Raw genomic sequence first — 12,812 nt, 5'->3', positions numbered from 1 at the left:
CAATGAAGAAGATGAAATAGAAAAGGAATGTACGGAGAGAGCGAAGCAGCGTCGAACCTCTCACGACCGCCTCCCGAAGCAGCATGGTTCCTAATTGCGGCAGTGTGCAGGGATGGATGGATGGAGGTGGGTGTATCGATTCTCAACTCCAGTGTACTTAGTTGTGTGTCCTCGTGGATATCCCGGCGCTTGAGAACTTCCCCAGATAAGCAGGTATTGTACTTAAGTGATCCCCAGTAGAGCGAACTAACATATAGGCCTTGGGTCGGAAATGTAGAGTAATTATTATGTCATCTGGCGAGCCCCTCAGAGATCAAACCAACGGTACCAGATTATCGTACTCCACCTTTTGTTTGCTGATTTCCATCCCCAAAACTGTGTCCTCCATCGCAATAACTAGCTTGGTATATAGTTAACGCCAAATGGTCAATTGTTTCTGTTTCTTGGCAATAGTTATGGGGGCAGAAACCGGTAAATATGATGCTCCGAGTATGACAATCTGGCATCGCTGGATCAAACCCACCCCTGTGACCGGGAGACGTAACGAACAGTAGTGCATTCATTATTCAGCACCGAGTCCCACGTGTTGACCTGATCATGTTAATGTGTTTGTTCTCTTGAGTCTCGCAGGTCTTCTAGTGTACACCGGAGTGGCGACTTTAATAACGCAAGTGCTCTGTCTAGTGGTTAGGGTAATGGCAGGATTGCATAACAGATGACGTGCTCTTTTTCCCTTTGTCCTTTTGTCCTCGTTTCTTTTTCTTTTTTGTCTTGATATTGTTTTTTTTTCATGTTTTATTTGTGTATGTTCTGTTTTGTCTTCTTACTTTGTCTTATTTTGTCCTGTTATTTTGTCCTGTTATTTTTGTCCGCTGTTATTTTGTCCTGTTATTTTGTCCTCTGTTATTTTGTCCCTTGTTATTTTGTCCTGTTATTTTGTCCTGTTATTTTTGTCCTGTTATTTTTGTCCTCTGTTATTTTATCCTGTTATTTTGTCCTGTTATTTTTGTCCTCTGTTATTTTGTCCTGTTATTTTGTCCTCTGTTATTTTGTCCTGTTATTTTGTCCTGTTATTTTGTCCTCTGTTATTTTGTCCTCTGTTATTTTGTCCTGTTATTTTGTCCTGTGTTATTTTGTCCTGTTATTTTTGTCCTGTGTTATTTTGTCCTGTTATTTTGTCCTGTTATTTTTGTCCTCTGTTATTTTGTCCTGTTATTTTGTCCTGTTATTTTGTCCTGTTATTTTTGTCCTCTGTTATTTTGTCCTGTTATTTTGTCCTCTGTTATTTTGTCCTGTTATTCATTTCATTCTGACACGGGAAATTAATGTTTTCTAGGCGGGGTAAAATATACGTCACTTGAATAATTATCTGATTGATTTCTCATTCACCCACAACTTCATCTGTGAACCATATTTACTCATGTTTTCTGAACCTGAATTAATCCAGTTTGTACCCACTGCGACGTATCCTAATCTCTTTTTCATAGTGTCAAGATGAGAACCCCAAACTGCTTTACTTTTTTTTACATACTGCACCAAAATAAATTGCAGTCTATTTAAACTATTTAGACCGACAGACTACATCAACTATTTGCTGTAGCCGCGTCAGTGGACTTTTTTTTGTTTCCTCTTTGTTTTACTCCCTTGAAAATATATCAATTCACTGTGAATGTAAAAAAAAAAGAAGCCCGTTAATGGCAGCAGGTTTTGGGATAGATTCTTATATACTTCTGCACCTTTGTCCTTCAGTCCCAAGTGTGTAGAGGCTCCCACTGCCACCGAGGGGCCAGAGGAAGTGCGTTGTACTCACGGATAGGAGTAGACTGCGAGAAGCCAGTCCAGGAGCACTGCCCAAGATGGTGAGTACAGTGAAGGTGTTTGCCGTTCTATTTGCATGTAGTTGGAAGCATGACGTGAAATCCAATGGGGAACGTCTCGCTGGATGTGTTGGACTGTGATGAAGGTATGACCCCCATTCCATTTTCTATCAGCATGCCTCACGTTTGTTTCATATGTACGCTGGATTTATTAGACAGGCTAGCATTGCGTTGAGAGAGAGAGAGAGAGAGAGAGAGAGAGAGAGAGAGAGAGAGAGAGAGAGAGAGAGAGAGACGCCGGTCCTTTCCCTTCTGTTTCTTCCTTGTGAATATTTTGTGAAAGAAGGCCCTCCTCCCAGACCCACCTTGCCCACACCTTCCCTACAGGACAAAGACACAACGGTTCCTCAACACTATATAATTACAAGCAATAGGAAGCATTTGGAGGCACAGACAGCGAGTGCCCGGCCAGTGGGTGTCACGACCAGCCGGTGACGCCCTCCGCGCATCGCCACACTGGGTTCACAGCGACGGGGTTAGGGATGACATGCGCGGGAGTGTGGCTGACGTTCCCTCGCTGGATTTATTAGACAGGCTAGCAATGCGTTGAGAGAGAGAGAGAGAGAGAGAGAAGGGGGAAGAGATAAGCAAAGACAGACACAAAAGCAGAATGGCCGATAGACAGACAGAACAGACAGACCTACTCGTTGTCCCTTTAAACAACTGTCTGTGTGTAGATCACGTCACTCAACAGCCACCAGCCAACACAACACATCTCGCTTGTCTTTACACCTCTTTGTCCGTCATTCACTTCACCCACTGTAGCAAGTCGTCACTCATATCCTCGGTGGTGGTGCTAGTGGTGGTGGTGATGATAGGGACGTGGCGAAGAAGGGGAGTCGTCATCCTTTGGTGGTGATGGGAGTGGCGGTGGTGAGGGGAGATAAGGTCACGGTGAGGTCAGGGGAAAAATCGGGCCGTAGAATTCCCAAAGTATCGACACCTCACTTCGCCTGTTTGAGAAGTCTCCCATCAAAAGTTGCTGGGATTTTCATGGACTGTTTTTGAAATCCAGGATATAGTTTCACACGACTTCTGCACTATGAAAGGGGAAAATACCCATGAAATCCCGGCTAATCTTTTCTGTGGCCTTGGAAAATAGTCGTTATGGGAGCGCGATATGTTCATTCTTCGTGGTGGTGCGGGGAGGGCGTCACACGTAGCGCTGGTGGCGGCGTAGGAACGGAACCATCACACTTGGCCCTGGTGGTGGAGGGAGTACTCGTGGGCGCGCAGTCTCAGGTTGGCCAGCGAGGAGCCGACGTAGGGCCCCGCCATCTGCCCTGCCCCGCCCACGCCGCCTCCGTAACCCCCGCCCAGACCTGCGAAGGGAATTTGTTGTCAGAGGCGCTGCGCTGCTGAAGAAGGCTACCATTTAAACGATTTAGAGCAAACTACATGAAAAGGTTGCCTAATATACGTACGCCATGAAGATGAAACACTTATATTGAATGACAACACGGACGGTGATATGAATGAGCGAAAAGTAGCATGGAAGAACTATGTGAAATGATGGTTTGTGTATTACCGTTGCCAGTGGGAGAGTAGCGTCGGAAGGAGGGACAGTAAGCAGGAGAGTGGAGTTTTGTCTGTTTAGTGTTGCCAACATGAGTGATGGCTGTATGGAAGGACATTTAACAGGGAGGAGGTGCCTGTAAGACGTTTTGTTTGTGTAATGTTGCGGCGGGAGGGTGACAGCATGAGGGAAGGACGGAGGCCTCACCTGGAGGGAGGGAGGAACACACGGGCGTCGGGGAGCTGGTGGGGGTGAAGTGGGTGAGGTAGGGCGGCGTGGCGCTCCCAACGGCCGTGCTGGAGCCCTTCCACGCCGCCACGCCCACGCTGCCGTAGCCGCTGTAGTCACACATGGCCACGCCGCTCGTTCCTGCTGGAGGAGGTGACCTTGAGGTGGTTTACGCTATATTTTATGGAAGCCTTGTGTTACCACGCCAAGCTGGATGCTTTCTTGCTGAGACTAGGGTTTCATAAGTAATTTCCCTCCGTCTTTTTTTTTTAAACCCTATGGTGTTCATTAGGCAGAATGCCTTATTGTCCTAGCATTGTGGTGGCTTCCCTGCCTTCTACCTAAATAGTTTCTATTTCTAGCTCGTAAACAAGTCCATCAACTGTCCCTACACGAGAATGTTTTAGTTTCTTGTGAACTCCAAACCTCCTACCAGGTTGTTCACTCACGATAGTATCCCGGTCGTTTGACAATACCTGATGGCCGCGGGGCGAGGGGCTGCTCCACGGGGCCGCCTGGGGAAGTTGAGATGGAGGGCACCGCGTCAGCCGGGCGGAAGGGCGCGGCGCTGCGCTGAGCCAGGACGCTCCGCTCGTTGCGCCGAAACTTGGCTCGCCGGTTCTGGAACCACACCTGCCGGGAGGAGCGAGCGTCACCACACACACACACACACACACAGCTGTTAACATTACTTACACCCCGCACATTAACGTCCATATTTCATGAAAGCATGGTTCTCATATCGCCTTTATATTCTCCTCTGCATATTCCTCCACCTTCTTAACTTATCGAAACAACAATTACCATACTTGGGTAACAACATCCTCCAGTCACCGTGTTAGCATTATCACAGAACCTCTAAACACGTGTACATGCATAATCACAATGCATCACAGCGAGCAAGGAGAGCAGGAGTCACATTTATTTACCTTCACAAAGTTTAGACATTTTTCATATGCAGCGATCCAAAACTTTCGGATCCCGTTAACAGCGCAATTATGACAGCAGTGAAAAAACAAAACCACTTCTAGGAAAAAAAACATTGCTACACGTTACGTAATATAGCGTTCGTGTGCATGTGTATTTTTTATTCACTGAGAATCAATACTGAGATGAAGTTAGAGAGTAATGCCGAAGAGGGAGAACAGGAGTGAAAGCCTCAAATATAAGAGCCACAAACTTTTTTACACACACACACACACACACACACACACACACACACACACACACACACACACACACACACACACACACACACACACACACACACACACAGAGAGAGAGAGAGAGAGAGAGAGAGAGAGAGAGAGAGAGAGAGAGAGAGAGAGAGAGAGAGAGAGAGAGAGAGAGAGAGAGAGAGAGAGAGCACACATCTGTTCTTAATTTCAGTATTGGCGTGCTGGTGGCGGGGACGAAGTTTACAATCTGGTCTGATTAATGAGTGTGTTTGTCTTTACGAGCTCGATCGAGGCTTCGTGAGGGTCAACAGGTGGAGAGGAGGAGGAGGAGGAGGAGGCGGATGATGATAATGATGAGGAGGAAGAGGAAGAGGAAATTATTGCGTGGAAGAACTATGAACGTGATAGAGATTTGTATTAATTGACCCACTTAAATTCTTGGAGTGAGAAGCCATAGTGAAAAGAAAATTAAGGTGCAGGATCAAATGTAGCAATAGAAGAGAAAAAGACATTCTTACTCTTCGAAAGCCAACTGTATATTCTTGTTATTTCATTTTACCTCATCCTTAGCGTTAATTCATCAGAGGAAGAGAGTTTATCCATCATTTTCCTGACCTGTGTTAACGGAACCCGGGATTAGTGTATGGGAGCTGCTCAGTCTTATTCTACTCCACCCTTTATCCTCAAACACTCCCTGCTGCCCCTTCTCTGTCACCCTCCTCTATCAATACACTTTACCACTGTCAACCGCAAGCACTCCCCCAGTTTCACAGTTCCCCATGATGGGTTAGTAAACTCCCAAACCAATACCAGAGCCTTCGAAATTTCCTTGTATAGTGTCTGGTGTTTATATATAAGTTCACAAATTTGATGAAACTCACCGTTTTGGATTGTATGGGATTCTATAGTTTGGTTCGGGCTGTTACGAAGACACTGTGTTGGACTGTGAAATCGGCTCCCCGTCTCGCTCTCTCTCACTCCACTCATACTTCGCTCCTACACTCTCTCTTCCCTTGCCACTCTTCTCTGTTCCTTCACCACTCTTCCCCAAACACTCCCTGCCTCACTCTCACTCACGCCTACACTCACGCACGTCCTCCATCCCAACCTCCTCTTCTGTCCCTTCATTCCATCACTCTTACCCTCAAACACTCCCTCACTCCCCTACTCAGAAGCTCCTTCACGCGCTATATCCATCTCAGCCACCCTCTTCTATTCCTTCACTCCACCACTCACTCCCTCAAGCACTCCCTGCCTCACTCATACTCACTCCTCCACCCTCTTTCCTTCCCTACCACCCTCATCTCCTTCACTCTGACCCTCCCACACTTCCCTTCTCTCTCCCTCACGCACACCACCACCACCACCATCTCGTCACCCCCTCCACCACGTCCTCCCTCCCACCTCACCAAAATACCCCCGCCCCACTGACTGACGGAGCCTCGGTCGTCGCAGGAGCCAGCTCGTTCCGCCTGTCACCTTCCATTGGGCTAGGAGACATCAGCCCGTGACGTCACCACATAACTGGGCGTCTGACTGGCTCTTTACCAACGCTTCATGACGGAGCGAGGCCGATAGAGTGCTTCGTGAATGCTTCTTTTTCTTCGTAGGTGATTCTGTGTTAGTGCGAGTTTGGTGGATTAGGTTGTGTTGCCTTTGCATTACTCGTATGTCCTCCATTCATTCACCTGGTGCTTGGTAATTGCTCGTTTTCTTTGGTATAGGTAAATCTGCAACGGTGGGTGCGCGTGGTTATCGAGTCCAAACGGTTGTATAACATCTGTAGCATAGTCTTATTATCTCCCCCATTTACCTGGTGCCAAAGGAAAGGTGAGGGAAGGAGGGTAGATTCAAGGTACCACGGGGGAGAGGCAGAGAGGAGGAGGATGCGAGGGAGAGGAGGGAAGAAGGGGAGAGTGACGAGGCTATCGAGGTTGATAGCTCTCAAAAGTCGCGCCCATTACCATCAGTCTCTTGCCCCTCTCCTCTCTCTCTCTTTCCCTCCCTCAATCTGGGCGCGCACATACACACACACACACACACACACACACACACACACACCAGTAACATGTGCCCAAGTCTAATATGTCCGCGAGAAGAGTTTGTATAATATAAATGTTTGAAATAGTGTGTGTGTGTGTGTGTGTGTGTGTGTGTGTGTGTGTGTGTGTGTGTGTGTGTGTCCGTGAATCTCTCCATGACAGTAATTGGAGGGACTCAGGTGTGTCAGCTCGGTATTCAATGCGGCATCATCACCTCGACTCGTGTGGGAAGATGAATGAATAGCTAATGTTTGAGACTTGGTAGTAGTAGTTAGTAGTAGTAGTAGTAGTAGTAGTAGTAGTAGAATCTCAGCGAAGGACTATTGGCTCCATTATATATTTTTTGTGCGTGTGCCTAAAAAGAAAAAAAAAAAGAGAAGTGCGACGGAGTTCCTCAGTGGTTAAAAAAAAAGGTCCCCGCAAGAAAGGAACACGTGGATACATTTTTTTTAGGGCCACGAAACATTTTGCAGCGCTCACCTGAGATTAGGACGTTAGTTTTTAGGCAGTGCGTTGAGAGGGTGGCACTGGGGACCCTTTCTTCCCTCAGTCCCTTTTCCCCTCAGTCCCTCCTTGATTCATAGTGTCACATTTCCTCCTTTTTTTCTACCCCGTTTCCTTCTTTCCTTCCTTCCTTCCTCTTACACCTGTGACATTTTTTTCCCTCGTGCCTCCCCCTCGGTCTTTCCTTCTCGTCTCCTTCCTCAGTCCTTCAGGTTGGAATACGAGTACTTTCGCTCTCCCTGCCGCCACCTTCCCCCCTCCCTCCCTCGTCTCGGCAGGGTCTCAATACCACCTACCCAGCAGTTTCGGGCAACACACTCGACCGTTTTGCGAATTTGAGGAACTAGCGAGAATTATGTTGTTTTAGGTCCTCTGCAAACCTCTCCCTCACGCAAACAACTCGCCTATCCACCATGATGCCTCCTGTCTTAATATTCCTTCTCCTTCCTCTGCCCTGTATGTTCTGTTTATGATACGTCCTGACCTACAAGTTTTTTTACCGAGCCACTAACCTTACTGCCTCTTGTATAATTTCTGTATAATTTCTCCTTAATTTTTCCTGCCCTCTACAAACCTTACCTTGCCTCTTAACTCTATACTGTCACCTTGCTACCTCTTGTAAACTTACCCCTTGCTTTGTCCTGGCCTATATAAGTCTTAATGTGCCTCTAACCCTATATTGTCACCTTGCCGCCTCTTGTAAACTTTCTCCTCGGTTTGCCCTGCCTTATACAAACTTTCCTATGTCTAACTCTACTTTCACCGTGCTGCCTTCCTCTAGTATCTCTCTCCTTGTTTTTCCCTGCCCTGTACAAGCCTTACTGTGCCTCTAAGCGTTACTGTCACCGTGCTATCTTAATGTATATCCTCTCCACGCTCTGTCCTGATCTACAAGCTTTCCTGTGCCTCTTACGCTATATACTGTCTCATTTATTCCTGTAGCCTATTTCCTCAGCATGTCTACCCTTCACGCTACTTGCTCTTCAATTCCGCCACCCCGTGCTTCTAATTCTTACCCAGCTTTTAACTCTTGCAGCGTGCATTTCCTTATCACTCCTGCCCTCATTTCTACTGGCTTCCCCTCGCTTTCACCCCCCGCATCATACTGATCTCCATGTGACAGCCTTGCCATGCCACGAATAATCAACCGAGTAAATTGTGTGCGCTGTGCGAGGTGATCATTGCTTGTTTGTTTAGCTTACGACGTGGCAGGGTTTTTATTTTTTATTTATTTGAGGGTAAGAGGCAAGGGGTGGGGGGTGGGGGGGGGTTGAGGAAAACACAGATGGGAGGAAGCGTGTGTGTGTGTGTGTGTGTGTGTGTGTGTGTGTGTGTGTGTGTGTGTGTCAGTCTCCCTTTGAAGTGCATGGCTTTGCATAGATTCATGTGTCGCTTCCTCCTTTCTTGATGTGTGTGTGTGTGTGTGTGTGCACGCTCCCTCTCTCTTTCTCACTGTTCTATTATTATTATTTTTTTTATTATTATTACTATTATCATTACTACTACTACTACTACTATTACTACTACTTTCGTTAATGAGTTAGAACCATACAAATAATCTTTTCTGCGTGTGTCTTCACTGCACCGAAAAACAAATAACAGTGCCTGCTTACACGGGGACGCGCAGATTCTGTTCTTGGAGTCACAAACACAATCAGAGCGGCGGCGGCGGCGGCGGCGTTGCGTCACTATATAGTTCTGGGGCCACATCCTCAAACCTTTCGATGCCCTACATACAGCACGGTATTCCTAGGTGTTTTGGGGCGTTTCCAGGGGTCCCTTAATGGCCCTGGTGTTAGTTTGGGTCGTATTTTAAAACATTTCGTCGCCCAAGTTCACATATTTGACAAGGCTTTCCTATGAGTTTTGGGCATTTCCGGAGGTAGTTTAATGTCTCTGGTGGTAGTTTGACCCTTCTTCTGTAGCATGAATCTAAAGAAATACTCATTAGAACCCTATTGATTCCCTTTTTGACCTTTAAAAATAGCTGATGGGAGAAGCGAAAGCGTCTAAGAATATCAACATTTGACTCTTCTTCTGTGCTATGAGTGTAAAATAGCACTCATGAAAACCCGACCGATTGCTTTTTGACCATTGGTGTGAAAAAGCACTCGTGAAAACCCGACCGATCTCTTTATTGACCAATGGATACAGTTGATGTGAGAGGTGGACGCGTCTGAGAATCCCGACCCTGTTTGGACGCCCCGCTGCACCCAAGAGTTAATATTGTCGCGTGCGTCTCGTGGCGGCTAAAAACCAAACACGTACGAGTGAGCACCATAAAAACTCGCTTCTTTCCTCCCCTCTCCCCACCTCTCTCCCTTTCACCTTTCCCTCCTTCCCAGATGCAAACGTCGCTAAGGTTTCCACTCTTCTGTTCTCATTTTTTCCTCCTCTCCTCTTCTCCCTCCTCTGCTCCTCCTTGTGTGGACGCGTGGCACACAAAAACGATGAAGACGAGGTTAAAAGAGGAGTGTCGCCCGTCTCCGCCCCTCGTCGTACCATCTTCACACTTCCTTCACCCCATCCCTCTCTGACGTCTTGCCTTCCGCCCCGTCCCATCCCCGAGTCTCCCCTCTCCCCCGATGCCCCGCTGCCCCCTTGCCCCGTGCCCCAGTCGCTACCCTTTACCCTGCAGCCCCGCCCTCTCCTGACACACTCCCTCACTGCCCCGTTGTTTCGCCTCCTTGGATTCTGTTGTTAGGTATTGTAGTAGTAGTAGTAGTAGTAGTGGTAGTAGTAGTAGTTGGGGTGATAGTAGTAGTAGTTATTGTTTTATTTTTCTTCTTGTTCTTGTTCTTCTTTTCCGGGAAGTGTTGTCCTTCTCTTTTCTTGCCTCTTTTGTACTTCCTTTAATTATTTTTGCTACTCATGCGTCTTACATTTAGTCTTCGTTATCATGTGTTTCTCTCAATTTATGTTCTTGTGTCGTCCCGCGCCTCAGTGACACAGCGAACACCTATTCATTAAACTGCCTTTTGTTTTGCTGCCTTCTGCCTATTGTGACGGAGATGAGCACCGAGGCCACGCGCAGGTTATCATATGCTCCAAACCTTACCCATTTCCTTCCCTTCCTTTCCTCTCTCCCTTATCTCTACGCCTCCACTATCGATTCCTATCTCTTCCTTTCTTTTTTTACCTCCCCCCTCTGTCTCTACGTTCCTTTCTCTCCATTTATCCTTTCATCCATCTGTTCCTATCCCCCTTCCTTCCACTATCCATTTCTATCTCTTCCTTTTCTTTTTACCTTCCCTCTCTATCTCTACGTTCCTTTCTCTCCCTTTTCGCTGCTTTCCTTCCACTCTAAGTTTCCTTCCTTCATTCATTCCTCACTTCATTTACTATTTCCTTCATTCTTTCTCGCCTCGTCTCCATAACTCATTCATTCATGCATTTACAAACCCATTGAACTCCTTGCCTGTCAGTACCTTCAATATGTTCCCTTCAATACCTTGCCGATATGCAACACGGTCAACATAACCTCCCTCTTTCTCAATATCTCCTTGGTAAGCTTCCCATCATATAAACTATAACTTGTTCCTTCTGGCACTGATGTTATATGCCTTCAGAAAATTATACACATACGTAGGTGAGGCTAATAGGTGTGTGTGTGTGTGTGTGTGTGTGTGTGTGTCAGACAAATGCGGTGCCCTCCCTCTAGCGGCAGTGACACACGTTCGCCCACACCCACGCGACGCCGACAAATCATGCTTCCTTGCCCTCATTTGTAATAGCACCACCGCCGCGACCCTCACCACCACCACCACCGCCGCGACCCTCACCACCACCACCACCGCCGCGACCCTCACCACCACCACCACCACCGCGACCCTACCCAGTACCCATCCACCATATACCCATTGCACTCACCACGCCCATCACAACTGCATCGACACCCCCGCCACTAAAATAACTCACCTAGTACCACTACCACCACCACCACCACACCGCCACCACACCCCAGTCACCAAATGCACAGACACTACCACCACTGTCACCGACCACTATTATCATCCACCTCCACCCATCACCACCACCATACCCATAACCTACCACCCACTAACATCACCACCACCACACCCATAACCTACCACCCACTAACATCATCAACACTACCCATTACATCTCCACCCACTACCATATACCTCCCAACACCTCCCTTCTTTCACACACACACACACACACACACACACACACACACACACACACACACACACACACAGAGCACCTATGAATCTCTCTACACGTGTCCAATAACAATTTCTTCTCTCAGGTAAGGAAGGAAGAAAGAGGAGGAAGAAAAAGATACCTGTAAATACGCCAAGGCCACTCCTCCTCCTCCTCCTCCTCCTCCTCAGTAATAATCACGAGGGGCAAAAACAATGTCAACAGAGAAGGGAAAAGTGAAAGGATGAGGGGAGAGACGTGGAGAGAAGCTCGGAAGGGGAGGGAGGAAGGGAGAGAAAGAGAGAGGGGGAGGGAGGGAAGGAGAGAGGGGAGTAATGTTTAGGGACGTAGAGGAAGGGGAGGAAAGGAGAGGACTTGAGGGAGAGAGAGAAAAAAAAGAGGAAGGGAAGCGTGGCAACCAGTCAAGAGGGAAAGATACAAAGAGAGAGAGAGAGAGAGAGAGAGAGAGAGAGAGTAATGGATGGATGGAAGTACATATGACGAGCGCCAATGTTACACTTATTCCCCGCTCTCTATTTTCTCCTCTTCTTCTCCTTTCGCCGTTTTGTTTTCACGGTTAAGAATGCGACTAATTGTTGGACGGTGAGGCTGCGGGGAGCTATTACCAACACGCCCGCCCTTCACTCTCCCACCGCAGCCCACCTTCCACCCACCCTCCCCTCCTTCCATCCCTCTCTTCCTTACCCACCCACCTCCCATCCTCCACCTACCCTCCCTTCCCTTCCCTTCCTCCCTTCCATTATGTCTCCTCCACCCACCGCAACCCACCCTCCACCCACACTCCCACCTAACCTCTTCCTCTACCCACTACACACCGCAATCCCCCCCCCCCCTTCCCTTCCTTCCCTCTCTCCCTTATCTCTTCGCCTCCACTATCCATTCCTTTCTCTTCCTTTCTCTTTACCTCCCCTCTCTATCTCTAAGTTCCTCTGTAATAATTTCATAGTTTCTTTCCGTTCTCTTCAAGTAACTCTTCTCTTTTTCCAGTTTCACTCCTCTCCCTTCCCCACTTTCCTTCCTTTCATTCCCTTCATATAGGCAAGCTGCAGATGTAAAAATAAATGTACATATAAAAAAAATACTAATATACAACTAACTATAAATAAATGTTTCAAATGTTTCAAATGTTTCTCTTTTCTACATCTGTTCTCCTTATAAATATACCTCGTCATATATTTTTTTTTCATTTTCCTTCATTTGATTCTTCCCTTCTTCTCTTCCCTGCTTCTATATCTTCATTTCCCTTCCCCCTCTTACCATCCCTCACATTTTTCTCTCC

General features: G+C 47.3%; 2 protein-coding genes across 4 annotated transcripts in view; one reads left to right on the top strand and one right to left on the bottom strand.

Moving 5' to 3' along the window:
* The first annotated feature begins 27 nt into the window (after positions 1–27).
* The window catches only part of LOC126995724 (uncharacterized), an 81,975-nt gene continuing 69,190 nt past the window's right edge, over positions 28–12,812 (top strand). The window contains exons 1-2 of one of the 2 annotated variants that reach the window (XM_050855564.1): positions 28–213; positions 1,750–1,859. In XM_050855564.1, coding sequence (XP_050711521.1) covers positions 28–213; positions 1,750–1,859 — 296 coding nt within the window. The remainder of the gene's footprint in view (positions 214–1,749; positions 1,860–12,812) is intronic. The other variant, XR_007750662.1, reaches the window with a different exon arrangement.
* LOC126995723 (homeobox protein aristaless-like 4) overlaps positions 2,221–12,812 on the bottom strand; it is a 51,485-nt gene continuing 40,893 nt past the window's right edge. The window contains exons 3-5 of one of the 2 annotated variants that reach the window (XM_050855562.1): positions 4,098–4,254; positions 3,601–3,765; positions 2,221–3,199 (exon numbers count right to left, since the gene is read on the bottom strand). In XM_050855562.1, the coding sequence (XP_050711519.1) occupies positions 3,069–3,199; positions 3,601–3,765; positions 4,098–4,254 (453 nt within the window). In that variant the 3' untranslated portion in view covers positions 2,221–3,068. The remainder of the gene's footprint in view (positions 3,200–3,600; positions 3,766–4,097; positions 4,255–12,812) is intronic. The other variant, XM_050855563.1, reaches the window with a different exon arrangement.

Source organism: Eriocheir sinensis, chromosome 8 (assembly GCF_024679095.1).
Source record: "Eriocheir sinensis breed Jianghai 21 chromosome 8, ASM2467909v1, whole genome shotgun sequence".
NCBI lineage: Eukaryota > Metazoa > Arthropoda > Malacostraca > Decapoda > Varunidae > Eriocheir > Eriocheir sinensis.
Note: the sequence above shows the minus strand (reverse complement) of the source record. Positions and strands in the feature narration are given on the sequence as shown.